The sequence below is a fragment of the Neofelis nebulosa genome, chromosome 7 (genome assembly GCF_028018385.1).
Source record: "Neofelis nebulosa isolate mNeoNeb1 chromosome 7, mNeoNeb1.pri, whole genome shotgun sequence".
Classification (NCBI taxonomy): domain Eukaryota; kingdom Metazoa; phylum Chordata; class Mammalia; order Carnivora; family Felidae; genus Neofelis; species Neofelis nebulosa.
The window spans coordinates 50,844,629-50,872,510 of NC_080788.1; the positions used below are offsets into that span (position 1 = coordinate 50,844,629).

Sequence of the window (27,882 nt, forward strand, 5' to 3'; positions counted from 1 at the left end):
CTTGTGATTTTGGGGATATGAGCATGTCTATCAAAGCTGAAAATTAAAATAAATGACATATGGAAACAGTTCTTACTGAAGCAAAGCATAAGATGTAAGGATGGTCAGTTCAGAAACTCAGGAAATGATTAGCTAGGAAAGCATGTACAAATATACCTTATAAGGGATTCTTACTCTCACAAGAATACTGCATCCTGGGAAAATAAGGTACTTTCTTAGTTAGCGAAGACCGACCAGACCAAACAAGATTATAAAAAGGACCAAAAATAAAAGAGTTCTGTGGAATAAGACAAAAAAGATAGGGTATGAAAAGCTGAATAAAACAAGGAGAAGCCCCAGAATTAGCCACTGAACATGACAGATGGGAGTTTGTAACTATTAGAAATTGCCTTAAAAGGAAGAGATTTTTTTTTTTATGTAGTACATTAAACAGATAGAAAGATAATTAAGTAGAGTTAATAAACAGGATCCTCACTAATATGAAAGGATGAGACTGCGTATGTTATCTGGGGAGAGTTTCTGGCCTACGTAAATCCAGATATGTAGAGAAGATGATGCCAAGAACAAGCAGAGCCCTAATCTAATGGGATTAGGAAACAAGGACAGAATGAATTCAGCAAAAGAGAAGACTTGCTGCTAATCTATTATAAAGGTTTCTAAAATTTCCAAATCTTCCACAATAAACATTTAATACTTTCTAAAATATATTTTCATTTTTTAAAATATTCTTTCATTCACTGTATGACCAAGTTGCAATTTACATTCAAGAGAAGACTCTTGTTTCTATACGACAAAAGACAATGGATGCTGGTATTTATGGATGTGTATATATGTTCTTTATTTCCCCCTCTTTTAAAAGTCACAAAGCTTTTGTAAATCATGCTCAATATTTCATGGAAGTACTTACAAAATAAAATAATTCTCACTGGCAAACAACATTGCTGGCTTTTCCTCCATTCTAAATAAAAACAAAACAAAGCAGCCACAACAACAACCACTAATCTCAGATGTCACTTTCCAGTATGTATTTTCTAATTATATCGAAATGCATGCTCACTGTGGAAACAATTTATAAAACAAAAAAGCACTAAAAAAAACAAACAAAAAGTTACTCAATTTAATATTTGAAAGTTAGTCATGGTTTGATTTGTGTTCTCTGATTATTTTTTTCTATTTATATACAGAATGTAAGACTTATGCAATTAGGAATAAAACCTGTAAACATCAGTTTTACATTACTGAACTGACTGAAGAAAAAAGAAGGTGACTTTTACTTTGTGAAGACACTGTTTTATCTGTAGAAATGAGGGTAGGAAATGCTTTGGCTCTGTCTGATAAACCTCTTTAGCCAAATACAGATTATAGATTACAAAGGGAAGGATGCTCATATCCTAAACAATGATTTTGTTAAAAATCCGTCCTCTAATAAACTATAATCTTGGGTGAAATGCTATAATATGTCACTTTCTGAACAATTAGGACACACACAAAAAATGAATTGTCTTTTCTACATAACTATATGAGAAAATTAAAATGAGCCCAATAAATAAAGCATTCAGGCTTCGTGACAAAGGCAATGACTAGTGTTTTGACACAATCAAAATTCCAATCAACCAAATGTTAATACAATAGGAACAAAGCAGGTCTATCTCCATTTGCCATACACCTGTTCTCTTTTTCCTCTACCATGTTAACCAGTGACTGAACTAATAAAGTTCTAATCTTCTCATCATCCTGTGGGTTTCCTCATGGGATTATGTAAACCATGATTTTCCTATTCTCAAAAAAAAAATCACATTTTGATAACTACAAGAAAAAATAAGCTTCTTGTTTTGAAGCATTATTCATGTACCTTGGGGAAAAAAATCTATTTGCTGTCCTGTAGGTATCATTTCACTCTTTCTGTACAAAAGCATCAGAAATATTTGCAGAGCAAATATTATGTACAATGTGACCTTTGAAATTTGTTATAAACAAGAAGACAGAACAATGGCATAAGAAGTTTGTGAGTATAAAAACAGCCTAATTTCGGGTCTGATTTACTCATGAGGACAATCATCACATAAGACTGACTGTAGAAGTTAAAGTTATTCAGGTAAAATTTTGTACCAGAAAAGTGAAGACACCAAAAGTTATGTGCCTATCCTTGGAAAAATGTGAATAATTTGTATTACTTACATTGTTTTTTAACAGACACTAATTATCATTGAGCTAAGTGACTTAGTAAGTCCAAATAAAGAGAGTGAATAATGATAAAGAAGAGGATACAATAATTAAAGAAGAGTTCAAAATAACACAGACCTATTATGACAGAAAACACAACCTGGAAACAAATTAGGACAGATTTGTCATGTACTGTATCACTTTTCTTCAATTCAAACTTTCAATGAAATTGTGAATGTAATTATATAAAGTTCTAAAGACGCCACCCAAAAACTGTTAGAATAAATAAACTCAGTAAATTTGTAGAATATAAAATCAATACACTAAGATGTGCTTCATTTCTATGCATAAATAACAAATTGTCAGGGAAATGAAGAAATGAATTTAACTTACACTTGCATCAAAAAGAATAAAATACCTAGAAGCAAATATAACCAAGGAGATGAAAGATCTATACATTGAAAAGTATAAAATATTAGCGAAAGAATCAGAGAGGACACAAATAAATGAAAGATACTCCATGCTCATGGGTTGGAAAAATATCATTAAAATGTTCATATTATCCAAAGCAATACATAGGCTCCACACAATCCCTATGAAAATTTCAATGGCAATTTTCACAGAAATAGAACCAGCAAACTTAAAATTTGCATGGAACCACAAAATCGTGAACAGAGAAAACAATCTCAAGGGAAAAAAAAAACTAGAGGCAACACTCTCCCTGATTCCAAACTATATTACAAAGATACCATAATCAAAACAGCATTGTACTGCATAAAAACAGACACATAGATCAAAAGAACAGAACAGAGCCTCAAAATAAACCCACACATATATGTTCTATTAATTCATGACAAAGGAGCCAAGAATATACAATGGGGAAAGGACAGTCTCTCTTTAAGAGATGTGCTGGGAAAACTGAACAGCCACATGCAAAGGAATAAAACTGAACCACGATCTTATAAGATACACAAAAAGATTAATAAGAAATTAATTAAATACTTAAATATAAGACCTGAAACCATAGGCTCCTAGAAGAAAACATAGGGGATAAGCTCCTTGACATTGGTTTTGGTGATGATGTATTTTGGATTTGACACAAAAAGCAAAAATAAGTGGAGCTACATTAAACTAAAAACATTAAACTAAAAAACTTCTTCACAGTAAAAGAAACCATAAAAAAATGAAAAGACAATATGCTGAATAGAAGAATATATTTGCAAATCATGTATCTGACAAGGGAATAACATCCAAAATATATAAAGAACTCATACAACTCAATAGCTAGAAAACAAACTGATTTAAAAATGGGCAGAGGATCTGAACAGATATTTGTCCAAATAAGACATAGGTATGGCTAAAAGGTACATGAAAATATATTCACTATCAACAATCTTCAGAGAAATGCAAATCAAAACCAAGAGATAACACCTTACATCTGTTAGAAAGGCAGTATTGGGGCGCCTGGGTGGCTCAGTCGGTTGAACGTCCGACTTCAGCTCAGGTCGTGATCTCACGGTCTGTGAGTTCAAGCCCCGCATCAGGCTCTGTGCTGACAGCTCGGAGCCTGGAGCCTGCCTCAGATTCTGTGTCTCCCTCTCTCTCTGCCCCTCCCTTGCTCATGCTCTGTCTCAAAAATAAATAAAAATATTTTTAAAAAAAAGGCAGTATTAAAACCACAAACAATAACAAGTGTTGGCAAGGATTTGGAGAAAAGGGAACACTTCTGCACTGTTGGTGGGAATTTAAATGGAAAACAGTATGGAATTACCACAAAAAATTAAAAATTAAAAATAGAACTACCATATGACCCAGAAATCCCACTTCTGGGTAATTATCCAAAGAGAATAAAAGTATTAATTTGAACATATACCTCCATGTTAACAGAAGCATTATTTTCAACAGTAAAGACACAGAAACAACCTAAGTGTCATTAGAATGGATAAGAAAATGTGTGTGTGTGTGTGTGTGTGTGTATAATAGAATGTAATTCAGCTATAAGAGAGTAAAATCTTGCCATATGCAACTACATGGTTGGATCTTGAGAACATTATGCTTAGTGAACTAGACCACAGGAAGGTGAATACTGTATGATCTTACTTACACGTAGAATCTAAGAAAACAGAAACAAAAACAAAAGCAAAAGCAAAAAGCCAAGCTCACAGATACAGACAACGGACTGGTGACTGCCAGAGGCAGAGGATGGTAGGTAAAATTTGTGAATGGGGTCAAAAGGTGTAAATTTCTAGTTATGAAACAAGTCATGGGATTATAATATACACTATGGTGACCATAGTTAATACTGTGCTGTGCATTTGAAAAATGCCGATCATAAAAATTATCACAACAAAGAAAAAAAATGAGACTGTGTTTGGGTGATGGAAGTTAACTAAACTTACTGTGGTGATTATTTCACACATATAAAAATATTAATTAATTATGTTGTACACTGGAAACTAATATGTTATAGGTCAAATATACCTCAATAAAAAAGTGTATACAATAATAAAGGTAGTATGAGATGAGTAATTTATTAAATATAAGAGATTAAAACAAATAGGAATTCATTCACTGGAGAGTAACTTTTACCATTTTAAGATGGAAAGTCTATTTTTTTTTTTTTTTACCACTTGGGATAGATACAGATAATCTTTTGACAGAGACCATGAAATTAGAAAGACGGGCTAGGATATTGTAGAAATAAGAGAGGAAAGGAGGTCATCTCTGTTAAAAGGAACCCTTTTCACTGTCCTCTTGTGTAACCAAGCAAAGCCAGTCATGGAGCCATGGAAAGGGGTATGGTAAACACAGATTATGATAAAAACTACAATATTTACTACACACTTATATGTTTAAAATGGTTGAAGTGCTTTCTATTTGTTATCTCAATGATACTCCCAATAGTACTCTAGCATCAATAATGTATTTGTTTTACATGCTGGAAAACTGATCTGTCAATGTGGCAGATTGAGTTGATATAGTGAAGCGTTGAGAAAAAAATAGTTTAATATGTAAAAGGGTTAAAATGAAATAGTTTCTCCAGGTGCTTGAGGGGAAAAAAAGGAACTTACTACCGGAATTATGAAAGCTGATTCCACGGAAACCCAAAGGATGATCCAGTTAAACTCTATGGGCTACAAACTTGCGGTTTTTAGACCATTTTCTGATATGACATTTCGACTTACCTTTTATTTAATGTTATCATTGAGGCTAGTAATGAGAGCTTAAGAATTTCTGGATCTTTTTTTTTCAGGACAGAGTTATTAACTTTAAAGTTTGAAGACAAAGATACTACCAAAAAAAAAAAAAAACCCAAACAAACAAACAAACAAAAAAAAAGAAACAAAGGAAGAAAAAGAAAAGAAAATGGCAGGCCAGTATCTCTAATGAACATAGATACAAATATCCTCACAGAATTTTAGCAACCTGAATTCAACAATACATTAAAAAAATGATTCACCATGGTTAAGTAAGATTTATTCCAGGGATGCAAGGGTAGTTTAATATTTATAAATCCATCAATGTGATACATCACATTAACAAGAGGAATAATAAAAAAATTATATAATGTCAATAGATACAGAAAAAGCATTTTACAAAATACAAAATCTATTCATGATAAAAACTCTCAAAGTGGGTTTAGAGGGAACATACCTCAACACAATAAAGGCCATATATGAAAAACCCACAGCTAACATCATACTCAATGGTGGGAAACTGAAAACTTTTCCTCTAAGATCAGGAATAAGATAAGGATGTCCACTTTTGCCACTTTTATTCAACATAGTACTGGAAGTTCTAGCTGCAGCAATCAGAAAAAAAAAGAAAAGAAAAGAAAAATAAATAAATAAATAAGCATCCAAATTGATAAGAAAGAAGTAAAACTGTCACTATTGACAGATAACATGATACTATATATAAAAAATCCTCAAGTCTCCATCAAAAAAAATATCAACACTTATAATTTGGTAAAGGTTACACAAAATTAACATACAGAAGACTGTTGTGTTTTTATACACTAATAATGAAATATCAAAAAGAGAAATTAAGGAAACAATCTCATTTACAATTGCAACCAAGAATAAATTTAACCAAGAAGGTGAAAAGCCCATACTCTGAAAACTACAAGATACTGTTGAAAGAATTTGAAGATGACACAAATGGAAAGATGTATCATGCTCATAGATTGGAATATTTTTAAAATGTCCACACTACCCAAGGCAGACTACAGATTCAATACAATCTCTATCAAAATAGCAATAGCATTCTTCACAGAACTAGAAAAAATAATCCTAAAATTTGTATGGAAATACAAAAGACCTCACATAACCAAAGCAATCTTGAGAAAGAAGAACAAAGCTGGAGATACACTACAAAACTAGTAATCAAAACAGTATGGTACTGGAACAAAAACATACACCTAGAACAATACAACAGGAAAAATGCTCTAAAATAAACCCACAACTATAAACGCAATCTATGACAAAGAAAGAAAGAATATACCATGGGAAAAAATAGTCTCTTGAATAAGAGATGATGGGAAAACTGGACAGCTACATGTAAAGAATGAAAACTGGACCACTTTTTTATATCATGCACACAACCAATTTAAAGACCTGAATGTGAGGGGCACCTGGGTGGCTCAGAGGGTTAAGCGTCTAAGTTTTATTTCAGGTCATGATCTCAGGGCTTGTGAGGTTCCGCACTGACAGTGAGGAGGAACCTGTTTGGGATTCTCTGTCAACCTCTCTGCCTCTCCACGCATATACGTGTACACTCTTCCTCTTAACATAAATAAACATTAAGGGGTGCCTGAGTGGCTCAGTCAGTTAAGCATCCAACTTTGGCTCAGGTCATGGTCTCAGGGTTCGTGAGTTCAAGGCCCACGTCGGGCTCTGTGCTGAAAGCTCAAAGACTGGAGCCTGCTTCAGATTCTGTATCTCCCTCTCTCTGCCCCTTCCCTGCTCACACTCTGTCTCTCTCTCCTTCAAAATAAATAAATGTTAAAAAATAATATTAAAAAAAAGACCTAGTAGTGCATGGGTGACTCAATTGGTCATGATCTCATGGTTCATGAGTTTGAGCCATACAATGTGATCTGCGATGACAGCACAGAGCCTGCTTGGGATCCTTTCTCTCTCTTTCTCAAAAGTAAACAAACAAATTAAAAAAAAAGACCTAATTTGAGACTTGAACCCATAAGCCTCCTGAAAGAAAACACAGGCAGTATTATCTTGGACATCAACTTTAACAATATGTTTATGTATCTGTTTCTTGAGACAAGGGGAAAAAAAAGTAAAAATAAACTATTGGGACTGCACCCAAATAAAGAGGTTTTGGATAGCAAAGGAAACCATTGACAGAACAAAAAGATGACCTACTGAGAGAAGATATTTGCAAATGATATATCCAAGTGGTTAATATCCAAAGTATATAAAGAACTTCTATAATTCAATACCAAAACCAAACGATCCAATTAAAAAAATGAGCAGAGGATCCGAATAGACATTCTTCCAAAAAAGACATACAGATGGCTAACAGACACATGAAAAGATGCCTTACATCACCATCCATCAGGGCTAATCAAAACCATAATGTGAGATCACTTCACACCAGTCAGAATGGCTTGCATCAAAAACAAGAAATGAGTGTTGGTGAGGATGTGGAGAAAAGAGAACCCTCATGCACTATTGGTGGGAACGTAAGTTGGTGGAGCCACTGTGGAAAACAGTATGGAGGTTCCTCAAAATTTAAAAATGAAACTATTCATATGATCCAGTAATTCCACTACTGGATATTCACAAAACAAAACAAAACAAAAAAAGAAAGAAAGAAAACACTAATTTGAAAAGATATATACACTCATATTCATTACAGCATTATTACCATAGTCAAGAAATGAAAGCAACTTTAATAAATGCACTAAAGAGTGGCATACACAGACAGATATGTACACCCACACACATAAGGGATTACTTGTCCATAAAAAAGAATGAGATCTAGCCATTTGCAACAGCATGAATGGACTTATAAGACTTTGTACTAAGTGAAATAAGTCAAAGAAAGACAAATACCATATCATTTCATTCATATGTGGAATTTACAAAAATAAACAAGCAAAGGAACAAAAGAAGAAAGAGAGGCATGGGACACCTGGGTGGCTCAGTTGGTTAAGTGTCCGACTTTGGCTCAGGTCATGATCTCATGGTGTGTGGGTTCCAGCCCCATATTGGGCTCTGTGCTGACAGCTCAGAGCCTGGAGCCTGCTTCAGATTCTCTGTCTCCCTCTCTCTTTGCCCCTCCCACACTCATACTCTGTCTCTCTGTCTTTCAAAAATATAAAAGAAAGAGAGAGAGAGAGGCAAACCAAGAAACCAACTCTTAACTGTAGAGAACTGACAGTTAACGGGGGTAGTGGAGGCGATGGGTTAAATAGGTGATGACGATTAAGGAGTGCACCTGTGATGAACACCAGGTGATGCAGGGAAGTGTTGAATACTGTATTACACATCTGAAACGAATATTACACTGTAGGTTAACTGGAATTTAAAAACTTTTTAAAAAAATGATGACAATAAAAAAAAAACACAAATGAACATACTAAAACAAAACCACACATCGTTTCTCTTTAAAAATTTTTTTTAATTATTTATTTATTTTTAAGAGAGGGAGAGAAAGTGAGAGCAGGGGAGGAGCAGAGGGGGATAGAGTATACGAAGCAGGATCTGTGCTGACAGCAGAGAGCCCAATGTGAGGCTCAGACCCATGAGGGAGGAGACCATGACCTGAGGTGAGGTCAGAGGCTTAATTGACTGAATCACCCAGACACCCCTACCTTGTTCCTCTTAAAGAGAAGAAACTAATGATTCCAAGTGGAGGTGGGTGGGGAGATGGGTGAAATAAAGGGTATTAAGAGATACAAACTTCTGGCTATAAAATAATCACAGCAATGAAAAAAATACAGCACAAGGAATATAGTCAATAATATTGTAATAACATTGTATGGAAACAGATGGTGACGACACTTAATCATGGTAAACACTGACTAATGTACGGAATTGTCAAATCAATATTATACACCTGAAACTAACATAGCAATGTATGTTAATTATACTTCAATAAAAGAAATTGTAAAGTATATTTATGATACATTTAGGAAACATCTGCTATATTAAAATAAACAGTATAGATCATTTTAATTCATCTGTTGAGGAGAGGGAAAGTAAAACTCAACCTCCACAAAAGAACCTTAGAAAAACAATTAAAAAAGAGACAGTATATTTTTTTTTCAACGTTTTTTATTTATTTTTTGGGACAGAGAGAGACAGAGCATGAACGGGGGAGGGGCAGAGAGAGAGGGAGACACAGAATCGGAAACAGGCTCCAGGCTCCAGGCTCCGAGCCATCAGCCCAGAGCCCGACACGGGGCTCGAACTCACGGACCACGAGATCGTGACCTGGCTGAAGTCGGACGCTTAACCGACTGCGCCACCCAGGCGCCCCAAGAGACAGTATATTTTTAAAGAGGAATAGAACTAAGCTCAAATACACTATCATAAATGTAAATTCATTGAGTTCACCTGTAAAAAGACAAATTCTTGAATTGAATTGAAACTGAGCTCTGTGAGGGGCGCTTGGGTGGCTCAGTGGGTTAAACTTGTGACTTCATTTCTGGTCATGATCTCACAGTTCATGGGTTCATAACCCCACATCAGGCTCTGTGCTGATAGCTGAGAGGCTGGAGCCTGCTTCAGATTCTGTGTCTCACTCTCTCTCTGCCCCTTGCCTGCTCACACTCTGTCTCTCTCTAATATAAATAAATAAACATTAAAAATTTTAAAAAAAGAAAATTAAGCTATGTGAGATACACATAAAACATGTTAAGACTTAAAGAATGACTAAAAAAGTTCTATCAAGGAAATACTGAATCTATCAATTTGGTATAGCTGTATTAATAGCATAGAGAAAATATTTTAAAGAAAAAACATTTAAGACATTAATAAGATTACCAACAAAGTTGAAAGAAAATTATTCAGGAATAAAGAAGTCCCAAAACTTACGTACCAACAAAAAGAGCTCATGTGGTATACCTACAAAATTATGAGCTAAACTATAAAATAGTCAATTAAATGCAAATCACTAAATTTCTATTCCATGTCCTCTGAAAATAATACAATGTAGTAACAATAATAGTTCATATGGCTTGTCTTTGGGAGAATAAACACTCTAAATTGACTTAAATATTAATCATTGCATCATTTATTACTTATTTTTCTCTTCCTAAGCTGTCGTGGATACACAAGTATATATACTGTTCTTCAATTATTTTGTAATTATTCTTTTGTGTGTATGCAATAGTTAATAAAGTCAAAATTAGTGAACTATGTAGAAAAGTAGGTTCACGGTAAATACAGAGAATAGAATATGAATCTAAATAAGAAAATAAATGAAATAGAAAAAAAAAAACAATATGGAGTCAACAAAACAAACACCAGAGAAATCTCTTGCAGTATTGATTTAAAAAGAGAGAAAATACAAATAAGGTGAAAATGGCATAATCTTTTTTTTTTTTTTGAATGTTGTTTATTTTTTAGACAGATTGTGTGAGCAGGGGAGGGGCAGAGAGATTGGGCCGTGTGTTGACAGCAGAGAGCCCGGATGTGGGGCTCAAATTCACATCACCATGAGATGATGACATGAGCTAAAGTCGGACACTCAACCGACTGAGCCACCCAGGCACCCCAGCACAAGTTTTATGTCATACAATTATATGAACAATTTGATGGAATTTGAAATTTTAGGTGATAAAAAAAGGACAACTTTCTGGAAAAAATATAAATGATCAAAACTGAATCAAGAACAAATGTTTAAAGAACATGGATGGAACTACTACACTAAATTGATTCAGTAGTCAAATAACCATTCTCAAAAAAATTACACAATGGTTTTAGAGGCAAGTTTGTCCATCTTTCAAGGCATAGCAACACGTACTGTGCACAAACTATTCAAGAGAAGTAAGAAAAGAGACAGCTTCCCAACTTATTTTACAAAGCTAGGTTATTGGCGCCAAAATCGCTTAAAGACACAGTAAACCACAGGGCATTTTACTTACAAACACAGATGAAAAATCTTATGTAACTAGCAAATATAAGAAAGTCAAGGCCAAGAAAGTTTCAGTAACTTGCCCATGTTCCTACAACTAGTAAATAGTGGAGCTCTATCTCTCTCAAACCAAAGACTGTGCTCTTGAAGGAGAGACACAGGACCAATAACAAGACTTGCAAACAAGAGAACACCTTTAAATTTGTGATTACCATGGATTTCCATATCAGTACACCCTGGAATCTGACCTGCAGCTGCGGAGGTTACAGGGAGGCATGGAACAAACCATATACTCTAGAGACCTCATTGCGACTCCTCTTCCCTCTCTGCCACCTGCTCTGGCTGGCAAGACAATGTTTTCTTTTAATTCTCACAAACTGTGGAGAGTAAGTGTTATTACTTTTATTTTACAAATGAGGTGAACACATCTTAGGGAGGCAAAAAGTACTGAAAAGAAATGAGTTCACAAAGATAATAGAGGTAGAGCCGAAATTCAAATTCAGACCCCTGTCACTTCAGTTCTCAATTATCTGGTTTGAAATTGTTCCTGTCCCAAGTCAGTGTACCTGGGCATAGTGTGAGCCTGCAGCTTCCTGACTGAACCTCAGGCACCACACAGGTATTCTGGCCTGCTTCTATGTCATCTTTCCAGTATTATGCTAAAAATAGGGCCCAGATCTGATCTAATTATTCCCATACCTAGTTCTTATAAGTCCCTTTCATTGGGCATGGATCTTGTCATTAAAAGGACCTCCACTCACCTAGATAAACCAAACTTCATGAGAATTGACACTTCTGGAAGCAAGCCAATAGACCAGCCCCCTAACCATAGTTAGATGTGAATACCTCGGACAGAATAAAAAGGGTTCTAGAATCCCTTACAGGCTTGGTGATTTGCGTCCCTCACCCTACTTGAGTGTCACATAACCCTCATCAGACACTGTCAATTTAAATACTCCCACCTGTTAAGAAGCTTTCACTACAACCTGTAGCAATAGTGGGAGCAAAACATTGTATCTCAGCTCCCTTCTCACTGTATTATAAACCTCATGATGGCAGGGAGTTTTAGTAGAGTTATTCACTATCATATTTCAGAATCTGCAACAATGCCTGACACATAATAGACACTCAAATCAGTGATTTATTGAATGGTTTTAATTTGATTCCCCACTGTTGGGACCACACCCAGGAAACTGAGTCTGTGAAAACAAGCACAAAGCAGAACAGTACAGCATCAGGAATACTACTGTTGTGATACAGGGATACTAGAGTGTTACCCCTTCTTGTGTTATTAGGTCAGATCGAAATGTTCAGAAACTATGGTCCTTAAGGGCTTTTTAGACTGAGATTTCCAATCAGCCCCAATAGGTCTCTGTGGGCAAGATGGAAATGGTGATAGATGGGGGCACCTGGCATTGCTTTACCCACTGCTCACAGGGAGACCACAGAGGTGGTGCTGGCTGACCCACTGTCATCTCACATCAAACTTGAGAGCCCTTTCATGCTTTGGAAGAGATGACTGAACTTTTTACCATGTATCTCTTTAATTAAAACGGATGTGCTACCATGTGATATTTTCCACAGGGCAAAGCCATTTTCCTTTATGTAAAGGACACATATTTCATGCTTTCACATTAAAGGTGCCTAGGAAGGTTTTCAACACCCAAAAGTGGGAATTATTTGCTTCAGCATTTATGTTAGTTGCCGATGTAATGACTTAATGTGACAGCTTGTCTAGAGTGACATTTAATATGCCTGTTGTGCACAAGTCATATTTCATTTACTTTTTGAGATATGGGCCCCAGGGAAATGGGCTTTATGAATTTCATGGAGAGCTGATGAACTCTATTCATCCACCCAACACCCACACAGAAAAGTCTTTTACATAGGTTTTCTGAAACTAAAGAAATAAATGTATGTTTAAGTGGATGAGAAGATCAATAACTAATTTAACCATAAAGTGAAGGTGTGCTCCCTATCCAGGGCCGTGGAAGATGTAATAGCATTCTTCTCATTTCTATCGCTTTCCTATTAACTTTTCATACGAATGAATATTTGTGGTTCAGACCAAATACCATATGTACAAAAAAGAAATAGTGTAGGAGTTTAATGATAAAAACGCTCAACCTTGCTTACTCCCTCAAAAGCCCAAGACTAGACACTTCAAGATTCAGCAAGCAATATGTTGCATTTTCATGTACCAGAGGATGTTTAATTTCATTTGTATCCAAACTACACTCAAATATTACATGTCATCATAAATCTAATAGATAAGAATAAGATCCTTGGAAAATCAGCCACATTTTTTTAATACTTTGGCACAAGAGAAAATGTTTTTATTTACTGTAGCACCCAAATATTCAAATGGACGTTTTTTGTTTTTTGTTTTGGTTTTTTTTCTGATATGTACTAGGCTGGGGAGAGTTTGGGATAGAGATCTAGTAAAGGTTGGCTTCTGGGTGGAAGATGACAGTGACAAGAAGAAGAAACTGAAATATACATATAAATAATGGTGTTAAATGCCAAGTCTATAGAGATTTAAAACAAGTATTATCAGTGGCAAATTTTTTCTTCTATAGGAATGACAAAGTCCTTTACATTCTATAGGACTATAGGAGTGTCACTCCTATAGAATGTATTAGTTCACCTAAGGGAGGACACATAAATTGTCTCTAGTAAAAACCCAATAGACTGGCTGGGCAGGAAGGAGTTACCACAGCACAGCATCCACTCCACATTAAAATCGCCTAAATTTTTTTTTAAATCCCTTTCGACCCAAGCCACATCTGAAGCCAATTAAATCAGAATCACTGGGAGCTAGACCCAGGCATGTGCATGGTTTAAAGCTACCACAGGTGACTCTAATGAGCCAAATTTAAGAATTCCTGACCTAGATATTGGAGTATACTTATATTTTCTAACCAGTTGGTTCTTTCATTCAACAAGAATTTACAAAGTATATACCTCATGTCAGATAATGTACTAAGCAATAGGGGTGAAAGTATTTAACAAGAGCAAAAAAACAGGACACAATGCTACCCTCAAGAAAACAGTCTAAAAGCAAAGGTTTATGCAAAATAATAAAGTTAATTGCTTATAAAAATAATAAAACCAGCAGCTTGCATTTATGTTTTACTATACTCTAAGCAGTGCCAAGTGTTAAAAATGTATCCACTCCTTTAATAATTTGTCTTATTACCTCACTATACAGATGAGAGAAATCGACTCAGAGAAGTTAGATAAAATGCCAGGTGTAACAATGCTAATTTACTGGTACAGATGGGACTCACCCCAAGCAACCTTCACTTTTGCTATACTACAGTATGGAGGTTGTGATTAAATGCTAGAAAAAGCTCAAAGGAGGAAGCTGAAAATTCAGCCACAAGGGGAGAAAGATGTTTGGGACAGCCTCAGAGGGAGGCAAAATTTGAATCATATAAAAATGTAGCAGGATTTTTCTCAAGGGGAGAATTACAGGTAAAATGCATTAGGACGGAAAGGCGCATGCATATTTGATCAACAAAGGATAATCTGTATGATAATGAAGTTGAGGTCTGGATGAAATTTGTTTAGGGTCAGACTTTCCCTGTGTTGCCAGTTATTTCTGGAATTTTGGAATCAACATTACAACTGAGTGGCTTGCTCAGAATTGCCTTCCCCTGGACTATATCAATACATAGCAATCGACTCTGCACCTACCAGTTCCTCATTGTTTAGAGATGTCCTAATGACCATAGCCAGGGAGAGTCCAGATTTCCGGGCAGCCAGAGTCTAAAATAAACAGAATTTAGGAGTTATTGACACATGAGGTGGATGCTAAGTACATATTGTTCAACAACATGTGAAAATGTAAGAATATAACCTAACTGTTTGTGTTTTAGTCAACAGGCACCTGCCATTTTCGGTAGTCAGCTAGTTCATCCAGAATGTGAAATCATGGAACATTAAAGCTGATACAATCCCCTTATATAATCAGACCCAACCCTTACATTTAACTGATGAGAAAACTGAGGTCTAGCAAGGCAGATTGATCAGCCCCAGGTATCCATGTTAGCAAGAGACTTCTCTAACTTTGTTTTTCCTCAAGGTGATCATGATCACATTTCTTCATAAAACATGGCCACTGGTGCAGAGCCAGATGATCTGTGTGACGGCCCCAAATCACAGGTGTTAGATGATCCTTGAGTTGTTCACAGTTCCCTGGAATATTCTTTCATATCTAAGCAGTATATTTTTCCTAAGTGTTCATTTTATCAGGTGAGAACCATTATACCCAGATTGGTTTTCTTAACTCAATGTTGGTAACATAAGTAATTTTAAATAAAAGTCAAGTCCCTTTTGTTTCCCTACCATAAAACAGAACCATTATATCTCCTACCTGAAATGTGTGTGATATAATACACTCAGCAGAACTGTAGAGAACTTTGGAAATCCGAAGTTTTAGATGGGAATGTTTAATATGTTATCTCATTAGGAACAAAGGGAAGTTACAATGGGATTTTGCACCTGGTCTTAAATCTATCTCCTTGGAGCTACAAAGCCATAAACTCAGATAAAAGTTTAGCAATCCTCAGTGAGGAAGTCACTATCCATCCATCACCACCCCTTCTGTGTAAACCTATAGAGAGATTACGTCCAAGGATTTAGCCAAGATGATCTTCCATTTCTGACAACTATTGTCTCTAAAATTATGTTTGCATTCTATTTTAGTCTGTATTCGTACCTGTTGTGTATATAATTTTGTGTATCTTTCAGAATAGAACTAGATGTTGAATTCTTGCAGAACCCAAATTTCTCAGTCTTCTGTCTCTTTTTATTTCCCCATCTTGCCCTCTTTTATCCCATGAGTAAGTGCAACGTACATTCAGAAATATAGAAAATATTAAATTGAAAATCACTTACCATGGCCTGAAGATCCCAAGTGTCAGAGGAAACAAAGCGTAAATAATTAGACATAAGAAAGGTGAGAAAAGAGTATAATGATGTTAAATAAACTGAACACTTTAAAATAATATCCACACTACAATGGCAGAAATCTGGGCTACAGAGACACAGCATGCTTTTCAGTAGAAGATCTTTCCAATCAAGATTTTATCTTTCCTAATTTCAAACACAAGTGATGGTTTTCAGATGAAGGTTTTCATAGCAAAATTAAAAATTACTGATATAAGAAATAGTATAAATTGCCACTAAAAGGGAAATTTCTATTTCTCTGGGATAAAACATATTTTCATGTCATAAACTGTTAAGAATTTGCCTCCAGGAAACTGTGGAGACAATTTGGATGATAGAACAAAACACTTTGTTTTCTGGCAGTTAAGCTATTTGTTTTTAATAGTCTAATGTGGACCATTATCAATCCTTTGCATCTTTAGGTGGTCCTGTGCATATTTTGTTATAGGAGAGCTTGAGTTATTCAGAGTTATGTTTAGGTTTAATGAGGTTTTAATGACTTGAGAGTTGTAATTTTCTTCAGAGAGTGGAATCACTTATTAATGTGATTAAATTTGATCTTAATTAAATAAAGAATTGGTTAATAGTATCTGCTGCTTTATAAAGTAGTAGAATCCAGTGACATAAGGTGAGGAAGTCCAAAACAAGCCTCCAAGTGTGCATTAAACTTGTGGTCCTTTGCAACATTGCACCTATCAAAGCCCAGTTGCAGCAGCTCAATTAGCATGCCCTGTGACTTCTATTTGCCCAATTGTTATGCCATTTTAAACTGGTTTGTAATTTTAACCAATAAAAAAGGGGCCAAGGGGTACATGGCTGTCTCCGTCAGTAGAACATACAACTCTTGATCTCAAGGCCAGGAGTTCAAGCCCCATGTTGGAGAAAAAGAAAGAAGGCTTAAAAAAAAAAACGCTGTCAAAAGGTTAGAATTATTTCATTTACTTAATAGATTTTAAAGAAATGATAAATGCAACACTTGGTAGAATCCAACTTCTTATATGTATTATTCTATGAAATACAGATAGGCATGGCACTTAATGATAAAGAAAAAGGCAACACATACAACTGAAGAGAATGAAACAGGAGTTCCTTACCACATCTCGTACAATGGGCAAAGTTTTCTTCCTACGGAGATCTGGCATACTGTCAATACCATAAAGCCCTCGCCCAGCCCTGAAAGAGGAGAAAGAGGAATGATTTCAATGGGATAAGGACTTCCTTTAAGAAAAAGGCTGTAAAAAAGATTAAATGTACACCATGATTTTCAGCTGGTTCACAAAATAGGAAAAATCCAAGCCTCTTAAGACCTCACCCTCACCCAGTGAAAAGGAGACTCTAGCTACCAAAGTGATCACTTGTATTCTTGGATAGTTCCATACATTGAAACTTTAGCCTGCCTTGGTTGACACCTTGGTTTTCTGTCATCATCACAAGGAAGATAATAAAAATTGTTAGTTACACGTAACTTTGTATTTCTGGGAAGACATAGAAGCAAACCATTTTGCTGCAACTTTTGTCTGCAACGATATAAGAAATACCTGTATTTGTAAAAAATATCATTCTTTTTTGATGTGTTTCATCTTCACAGATGAAACTCCAAACTGGTATCTCAAAGAGCCATAGTTGCATTTAGAGTATTTGTAATAACCCTTATATCAGAATTTTTCCTTTTTTGGAATCTACCGCACAGAAAAATACAACAAGAAATTAATTTGTTATCCAAGGATATTCACTGCACCATTTCTTTTTGTAATAGCAATACAAGCTAGGTAACCTAAATACTTATGGAATGAATTATATTATCTATCCAATGAGAACACAATAAAGTAAACGAGTTAAATACATATGTGTATAAATGAAAAAAATCATGTTATGTGAAAAAAGCAAGTTTGCATTTTAGTAAGTTTAGTATGATACTGTATTACATGTGCTTATATATACACAGAAAAATACCTAGAAAGATATTCATTAAATTGATAGCCAGAGTTACTTCTGTGGAGTGATACTGGGTCAAAGAAAAAGCAAAGATTCTCACTGTTATAAATTTGGTAAGAGTCAATGTTCCATAATAAGCGTTACCATGTTTGCAATTAAAAATATTCTTGAAATATATTCATCTTTATTAAAATAATGGAATGCATTGAATTGTTTTTGTTGCATCTAAGCTAGTGATTTTATACAACCACAAATGTGCTCAAGTCACTGAGGAGAGCTTCCCTTATGCTCACCTGACCTATAAAACTCTTGCTAAACTCCAGCTTATTAGAATCACCTTTTCCACCAGGCACACACAATTCAAAGGCAAGGGTGTTAGCTACGCACCTCTGCCACTGAACAGGCCACAAAAGCTGATAATAGATTATCAGCATCTCACAGCCCTGTTTTCACTGACACAGAGATGGCCTCTTTGCTCTTAGCTTAATGAAGGGAAAATTTTGCCTTACTGGATTTTTTTTATAGTAGCCGTGGTCTTAACTCCAACACTTCTAGTTGTATCAATCACTAGCTTGATGACCTTGAATAATTCACTAAGTTATCACACAACTCATTATGTGAAATAGTACTAAAAGAAAATGTTAATAAAGATAGAATGTCAATAAATAGCAAGGTTATAACTTACATGTTTATTCGGTAATAAATGTGAATATTAATACCACTGCACATGAGGAAGAAGTCTGTCAATTCTGAGCAAATTATATTTAAGTTCATGAATTTCAACTAAAAGTTTTTGTTTAGATCACAGAATACAGGAAAAGGATAATAGCGGGACAGAGATCAACACACATGAATGAAAAGGAAAAGGAGAAGCGATAGGAAGGAAGATAGTACGTGTGGGGAAAATGACATTTGAGAGCCTGTTCAGCAATGACTGTATGAGAAAAGAGTTCATACAGTTTCCATCATTACCCAGAACAATGCCAATTGATACTCTCTAGGCCAATGGCAAACTCCAGTCAAAAACCAAGATTAGGATCACACACACACACACACACACACACACACACACACACACACACACACACACAAATCATTGGCAGCATGCTCTTATGGACTGCAAGAAATGGCAGTATCAAGCAAGGGAAAAGGGCAATTAAATCTTTTTTTTTCCTTCTCAACACCTGTCTTCAGAAAGTGAACCAACTCCTCCATCAGTGTAACTTTTCACTTCCCTCCTATTCTCTTTCCATATTCTTCCCCTCTCACTGCTAGTTCATTCTTGATTCTGACACATCCCAAATACCACATTTATGGGAAAAAGGTATATAAGTGTGTTTCTAGAAGGATCTTTTGAATTTCGTTTGCTCCAATCTAAGGCTTGGATTCCTAGTGGTTTCTATTTTCTACCTCCTGTGAAGAGAATTAATAGTGACATAAAGTATAATTAATAAATGTCTTGCCATCACACTACATGGCAATCACACTAACTAGCTGCCTCTGAATGTTTTGAAATGTTTTGACTGATAAATAATGTGACTTAAATAACTATTTAAAGAAACACATTCAATTGTGACAATGCTTGAGAAAGTGATTTATAAACTACAAAGTGTAATATATACATGGGTTGTGTGGTTTCTTACACTAATGATTTATGTTTTCCTGCTCATAGAACTTAATTCAAATTCCCAAGAGCACCTAGAATTTTGGGAAAACTTATATACTCACAAGTTCAAGAATCAGTGTCACACACATATTTTCTTGGGTCTTAAATTTCACTCCTTTGCTTGTCTCATTATAACAGAGACAGCCAAGGACCCAGGCCAAACCTGAGCATTATGGAATAATGAGCCCAAGTTACAGACATGAATCCAAAATTTCTATCTGCCTTGAGTTTAGTTTCATTAAATTCATATTTTGAAATTTGTAAAATTTGTAATTGCAATAGAAATTTTCTCTTAATCTTTACCGTTTTAAAAAAATGCTCACAATCACGTTGTACTTCCTTAGAGTTTTACATTTTCATTATTACTGTAAGATGTTTGCATAAACATAAACTTTCAATGGATTATTCATCAAGTAATAATAAAACTTTTATTGTAAATCTGAGTATTAAAAAAAAGAAGAAAAAGAAGAACTTTCCCTAATGGTCTTAACTCAAGAGTGGATAAGTGTTTGGTAAATACTGTAAAGCTCTATAAAAATGTAAGATATTTTTGAAATATTTATTTTATTTATTTATTTTTGAGAGAAAGAGAGAGAGCAAGCAGGGGAGAGAGGAAGAGAGAGAGAATCTTAAGCAGGCTCCACACCCAGCCCAGAGCCCAACATGGGGCTCAATCTCAAGACCATGAGATCACGACATGAGCTGAAATCAAGGAACAATTAAGCAAATGACCCACCCAGGCACCTTTGTAATATTTATTAAAAGTGTTCCTTATTGTTTTGGTGCAATTACAAATGGGATTGATTCCCTGATTTCTTTTTCTGCTGCATTATTGGTATAAAGAAATGCAATAGATTTCTGCACATTGATTTTATGTCCTGCGACTTTGCTGAGTTCATGTATTATCTCTTAACAATTTTTTGGTGGAGTCTTTTAGATTTTCTATGGAGTGTCATGTCATCTGCCAATAGTGAAAGTTTGACTTCTTCCTTGCTGATTTGGATGCCTTTTATTTCTTTTTGCTGTCTGATTGCTGACGCTAAGACTTCCAGTACTATGTTAAATAGTAATTGTTAGAGTGGAATTTCTTGTCTTTTCCTGACCATGAAAAAAAGGCTCCTGGTTTTTCCCCATTGAGGATGATGTTAGCTGTGGGTCTTTCATATACGGCCTTTATGATGTTGAGGTATGTTCCAGCTATCCCTACTTTGTTGAGGGTTTTTAATCAAGAATGGATGCTGTATTTTGTAAAAAGCCTTTTCTGCAAGATCATATGGTTCTTATCCTTTATTTTATTAATGTGGTCTCTCACATTGATTGATTTGTGAATACTGAACCACACCTGCAGCCCAGGAATAAATCCCACTTGATCATGGTGAATAATTCTTTTAATGTACTACTGGATTTGATTTACTAAAATCTTGTTGAGAATTTTTGCATCCATGTTCATCAAGGACATTGGCCTCTAATTCTGTTTTTTAAAAAAATCTTTTTAATATTTATGTATTATTTTTGAGAGCAAGACAGAATGTGAGCAGGAAGGGGAAGAGAGAGAATTCAAAGAATTCACAGAATTCAAAGCAGGCTCAAACTCACAAGTGGGGAGATTATGACCTGAGCCAAAGTCGGTCACTTAACCAACTGAGCTACCCAGGAGCCCAAGTTTAATTCTCCTTTTGAGTGGAGTCTTTGTCTGGTTTTGGAATCAAGGTAATGCTGGTTTTGTAAAATTAGTTTGGAAGTTTTCTTCTACTTCTATATTTTGGAACAATTTGAGAATAGGTATTAACTCTTCTTTAAATGTCTAGTAGAATTCCCCTAGGAAGCCATCTAGCCCAGGACTGTGGTTTTTTGGTAGATTTTTGATTACTGATTCAATGTCTTTGCTGGTTATGGGTGTGTGTCAATTTTCCATTTTTCATCCTGTTTCAGTTTTGTTACTTTGTGAGTTTCTAGAAATTTGTCCATCTCTTCCAGATTTCCCCATTTGTTGGCATATAGGTTTTCTTGGTATTCTCTTGTGTTTCTATTTCTGTGGTGTTGGTCATGATCTCTCCTGTCTCATTCATGATATTAACTATTTGGATCCTTTCTCTTTTCTTTTTGATAAGTCTGGCTAGAGGTTTATCAATTTTGTTAATTCTGTAAAAAAGCCAATTCTTAGTTTCATTGATCTGTTCTACTGTTTTTGTTGTTGTTGTGTCTGTATTATTTATTTTTACTGTAATCTCTATAATTTCCCTTCTTCTGCAGGCTTGCTCCTTTTCTAGCTCCTTTAGGTATAAGCTTAGGTTGCGTATTTGGGACCCTTCCTGCTTCTTGAGTTGGGCCTGAATTGCAATACACTTGCCTCTTAGGATCACATTTGCTGCAACCCAAAACTTTGAATTGTCATGTTTCCATTTTCATTTGCTTCCATATATTTTAAAATCTCTTCTTTAATTTCCTGGTTAACCCATTCATTCTTTATTAGGATGTCCTTTAACCTCCACATATTTGAGGGCTTGCCAAACTTTTCATTGTGGTTGACTTCAAGTTTCATACTGTTGTGTTCTGAAAATATGCATGGTATGATCTTGATCTCTTTGTACTTGTTGAGGGCTGATTTCTGACCCAGTATGTGATCAGTTCTGGAGAATGCTCCATGTGCACTTGAGAAGAATGTGTATTCTGCTGCTTCAAGATGAAATATTCTGAATCTATCTGTTAAGTCCATCTAGTCCAGTTTGTCATTAGAAGTCATTTTTTCCTTGTTGAGATTTCCTTGTTGAGATTTCCTGGTTAAGAATAAACCTAACTAAAGAGGTAAAACATCTATAGTTTGAAAATTATAGAATGCTTATGGAAGAAATTGAAGAGGACACAAAGAAATGGAAAAGCATTCCCTGCCTATGGATTAGAAGAACAAACATTGTTAAAATATCTATGCTACCCAAAGCAACCTACACATTTAATGCAATCCCTATCAAAATGCCACCAGCATTTTTCACAGAGCTAGAATAAACAGTCCTAAAGTTTTTTTGTAACCACAAAAGGCCCCAAAAAGCCAAAGCAATCTTGAAAAAGACAAAACTGGAGGCATCATGATTCCAGATTTCAAGCTGTATTACAAAGCTTTGGTCATCAAGACAGTATGACACTGGCATGAAAAGAGACACACAGAACAATCGAACAGAATGGAAAACCCAGAAATGGGCCCAGAACTATAGGGTTACCTCATCTTCAACAAATCAGGAAAGAATATCCAATGGAAAAAAGACAGTCTCTTCAACAAATGTTGTTGGGAAAACTGGACGGTGACAAGCAGAATAAAACTGGACCACTTTCTAACACCATACACAAGAATAAATTCAAAATGGATCAAAGACCTAAATGTGAGACAGGAAACCATCAAAATCCTAGAGAACACAGGTAGCAACCTCTTTGACTTCAGAGCCACAACTTCTTACTAGACACATCACCAAAGGCAAGGAAAACAAAAGCAAACAAGAACTAATGGGACTTCATTGAGATAAAAACCTGCTGCACAGTGGAGGAAATAACCAACAACACTAAAAGGTGGCTTACAGAATGGGAGAAGATTTTTGCAAGTAACACATCTGATAAAGGGTTAGTATCCAAAATTTATAAAGAACTTATCAAACCCAACACCCCAAAACTAAATAATCCAGTGAAACAATGACAGAAGTTATGAATAGACACTTTGCCAAAGAAGACATCCAGATGGCTTAGAGGCACATGAAAAGATGCTCAACGTCATTCATCATCAGGGAAATAGAAATCAAAACCACAATGAGATACCACCTCATACCTGTCAGAATGCCTAAAATTAACAATACAAGAAACAATAGGTTTTGGCAAGGATGCAGGGCAGGAGTGGAGAACCCTCTTGCACTGTTGGAGAAAATGCAAACTGGTGCAGCTAGCTACTCTGGAGACCACTATGGAAGTTCTTCAAGAAACTAAAAATAGAGGTTGGTGGTGGGGCGCCTGGGTGGCTCAGTCGGTTGAGTGTCCGACTTCGGCTCAGGTCATGATCTCACGGTCTGTGAGTTCGAGCCCCGCGTTGGGCTGTGTGCTGACAGCTCAGAGCCTGGAGCCTGCTTCGGATTCTGTGTCTCCCTCTCTCTCTGACCCTCCCCTGTTCATGCTCTGTCTCTCTCTGTCTCAAAAATAAATAAAACATTCAAAAAAAATTAAAAAAAAAAAGAAACTAAAAATAGAACAACCGTGCAATCCAGCAACTGCACTATCAGGTATTTTCCCAAAGGATACAAAAATACATATTCAAGGAGGTACAGTGCCCCAATGTTTATAGCAGCATTATCAACAACAGCCAAGCTATGGACAGTACCCAAATATCCGTCAACTGATGAATGGATGAAGAATATGTAATGTATGTGGGTGTGTGTACATATGTATATATTCTTTATCCTACACATACATGTACATATATACACATACACATATATATATTTATATATACACACACACATACATACACATATGCATATATATACATACACACACACACACACACACAGTGGAATACTAGCCACCGAAAAGAATGGAATCTAGCCATTTGCCATGATGTGGATGGAACTACACTGTATTATGCTAAGCAAAATAGGTCAATCAGAGAAAGACAAATACCATTTGATTTCACTCATATGTGGAATTTAACAAACAAAATGAATGGACATATGGGAAGTGGCAGGAAGGACAGAAGAGAAGGAAACAAACCACAAGACACTCTTAAAGAACTATGGGTTGATGGAGGAAGGGGGGTGGGGAGATGAGCTAGATGGGTGATAAATACTAAGGAGGGCACTTGTTATGGTGACCACTGGGTATTTTATTTAAGTGAATGAATCACTGAATTTTACTCCTGAAACCAATATTGCACCATATGTTAAGTTTAAATTAAAAAAAATAAAAAAATAAGTATTTTCCCAATAGAGAGATCTGGGAGAGATTAAAACTAAAAATGGTGAAGACTGGAATTATATGTAGATAAATCATTGACTTTCCAGGCAAGAAGTCAAGTTCAAGGATACCAGTTAAAATCTGTAAGAAACTAGCTAGGCTCAATGATGAAGAGGTCAGGGAGAATCATCAAAACAGGCAACAGCAGACAAGAAACTCTGAAGGTGCTATCTGATTCTAGGGAAGCAGCAGTCTAATTTCAGTCCTTTTTGGTACAGCTGATTTGATTAAGCTATTGCTAACCATTGCCAGCAAACTAGCTAACAAGAGTTAATATTTATGTTGTGTTTACCAGCAGCCAGGTATAATGCTAATACTTACAGCCAACCTTGACATATATTACATTTTATTCTCAAAAAATCCAATAAAGTATAGGTACAATTATTTCCATAATATTATAAATGAGGAAATCAATGCACAGAATTGTTTAGAATTATTCCCAAAATCACTAAGTCATAGATAGCAGTGATTGGATTTGAACACAAGCTCAAGGGCTTATCATATTCCACTGTTCATATGATTGGATTATTGCATATTTACAACAATAATATGAACTGAGGCTTACAAATATCCCTACTTTACTTTTAATGAAACTAAAGTTAAGCAACTTATCCAGGCCTACAAGTCTATGGCAGAGCTTGTTTTCCACTGAAGGACTCTTACCTCAAACCCCATGTTCTTTATACACACACATTTTTCTTTTTCTTTTTTTGGAAAATGTAAGAAGTCTATCCCAATTGATCTAGAGTTCTTACTATTATTTGAAACACTTTAAGTGTATTCCAAGACAGTATTATCTTTAGATCAGAAATCCTGTATCAGTGTATAAAATAGTCCCAATCCACCCAAACAGCCCCTCTTCAGCCATTCAAGAGTTCTCTCCAGGAAAAAAGGAGGCTTTTAGACTACAGGCATTACAAATGGGATGAAAACATGAGACCTAAGGAAATATGTGGAAAGTCAATCATCACATAAAATTTATAAAATGGATAAAATTCCATAAATTATGGTGTCTTCTATATTTGATTCAATATTTGTTCTACACTACATAGTCATTATTTTTCATAATTTTACTTCTTAGTTCTTTGCATTGCTATAAAAGGAATTTACTGGGGTGCCTGGGTGGCTCAGTTGGTTGAGAAACCATCTCTTGATTTTGGCTCAGGTCATGATCTCATGGTTCATTGGATGGAGCCTCATATCTGGTTTTGCACTGACAATGTGGAGCCTGCTTGGGATTCTCTCTCTCCCTCTCTCTCTGTCTCTCTGCCCCTACTCCTCCTCAGTCTCTTACTTTCTTTCTCAAAAGAAATGAACATTAAAAAACTTCTTAAATAAAGGGAATTTACAGAGTTTAATAAAATCTGAGGTATGAAATTATATTGCTGTCTGTGTTGACTCAGATTCAGTTAATCATCTTGTTACAGAACAAACCAATACACATTATCTAAAGGATATACATCCTGAAATTGTTAAAGAATGTTATATCTAAGATTAAAGACGTGAAAGCTTATTTTAAATTTTTTAACGTTTATTTATTATTGAGAAACAGCGAGAGACAGCATGAGCATGGGAGGGACAGAGAGATGGGGAGACACAGCATCCAAAACAAGCTCCAGCCTCTCAGCTGTCAGCAAAGAGCCCAACGCGGGGCTCAAACTCATGACTGCGAGATCATGACCTGAGCCGAAGTCAGACACTTAACCGAATCACCCAGGCACCACTGAAAGCTGATTTTAATATATATTATTACCTTATCCCAGAATCAATCTGATAACATACTAAATGTATATAGATTGGAAAAAATCTCAGAGAAGGTACCAAGAGACTATCCTGTGGAAACTACCAAGCAGTTTTACCAAAGGTAGTACTTTCTGATTATGAGATAAAGGTGTGCTGTTTCCACAAGTGGGTGGTTGAGGATTAATTGGTAATATTCACGGGCTGGATAATTTCCATTAGAAATCATAAAATTAGTAGACTCTATTTATATGACAAGGAGTTGTTAAATTAATTGAAGACTATAAGCCTAAAAAAGAAAACAACAACAAAAAAACAGATCACAGTGCTTCTGTTTTTTTCTATGTTTCCAAGACAATTATTGGGCAGGGCTGTATAATTAATCTTTTTTAGCATTATGCAACACTAAGGCAATGTAAAAGATTAATAATGAATCATTCTAAATCCCTCTCCTATAATATAGCCTTATTCTCTCACAGACTTTTAAAAACAACTCTTTGTATTTAGTTACTTAATGGTAAACATACAATAATCATTTTCATTTGCTTATTATTTTATATTTTACATACATTTTAACACAATTTTCCAGATGATCATTATCAACTTTAATTATTCAACTGCTGCTTATTAGGATATGTTATTCAGGATATTTTCCCTTCCTCTTTTTTCACCTTTTTATTTTTATTATTGTCAACACTGAATGACATTTGTCTGTGTAATTGGATGATTCACTCTCCACATCCAATTAATCACCATTCCTAAAGATATTTTGATTCTATATTTCATCATAATTAACACACCACCTGTTATAAGATACAGCATTATATATTTATATATTAGGGGAAAAATCAAATTAATCTCTGATATGCTTTCTTAGCAAGTAGAATTTAAATTGTGCGTTTATTTAAAGGGCCTTCTTGCGGCACCTGGGTGGTCATGAACGCACAGTTTGTGGTTTCGAGCCACTTTGGGCTCTGTGCTGACTGTTTGGAGGCTGGAACCTGCTTCAGATTCTGTGTCTCCCTCTCTCTGCCCCTCCCCTGCTCACGCCTCCCTCCCTCTCCCTCTCTCTTTCTTCTCCCAAAAGTAAATAAGCATTTTAAAAAATTTTAAATAACATTAAGGGCCCTCTTAAACCAACTTCATCAATGACACAGGTTTGTCATGTATCATATTTTTCTATCTGAAAAGAAAAATATAAACAAAGTGAATTGTTATTCCTTAAGTTTCTCATTCAGAGTCCAGCTTTTGAGAATTACTCTTCAACTCAGAATGATCAATGTCTTGGACTTTTTCCAAATTATTGTCTTTTAAGCTATCAAGAGCAATGGGGATGT

At 35.4% G+C, this 27,882-nt stretch overlaps 1 protein-coding gene across 6 annotated transcripts in view; it reads right to left on the reverse strand.

Moving 5' to 3' along the window:
• UNC13C (unc-13 homolog C) overlaps positions 1-27,882 on the reverse strand; it is a 614,642-nt gene that overhangs the window by 357,294 nt on the left and 229,466 nt on the right. For 4 of the 6 annotated variants that reach the window (XM_058737682.1, XM_058737681.1, XM_058737679.1 and 1 more), the window contains exons 9-10: positions 17,305-17,391; positions 14,965-15,034 (exon numbers count right to left, since the gene is read on the reverse strand). In XM_058737682.1, the coding sequence (XP_058593665.1) occupies positions 14,965-15,034; positions 17,305-17,391 (157 nt within the window). Of the gene's footprint in view, positions 1-14,964; positions 15,037-17,304; positions 17,392-27,882 lie in introns of all 6 variants that reach the window. The other 2 variants (XM_058737680.1, XM_058737685.1) reach the window with 1 other exon arrangement.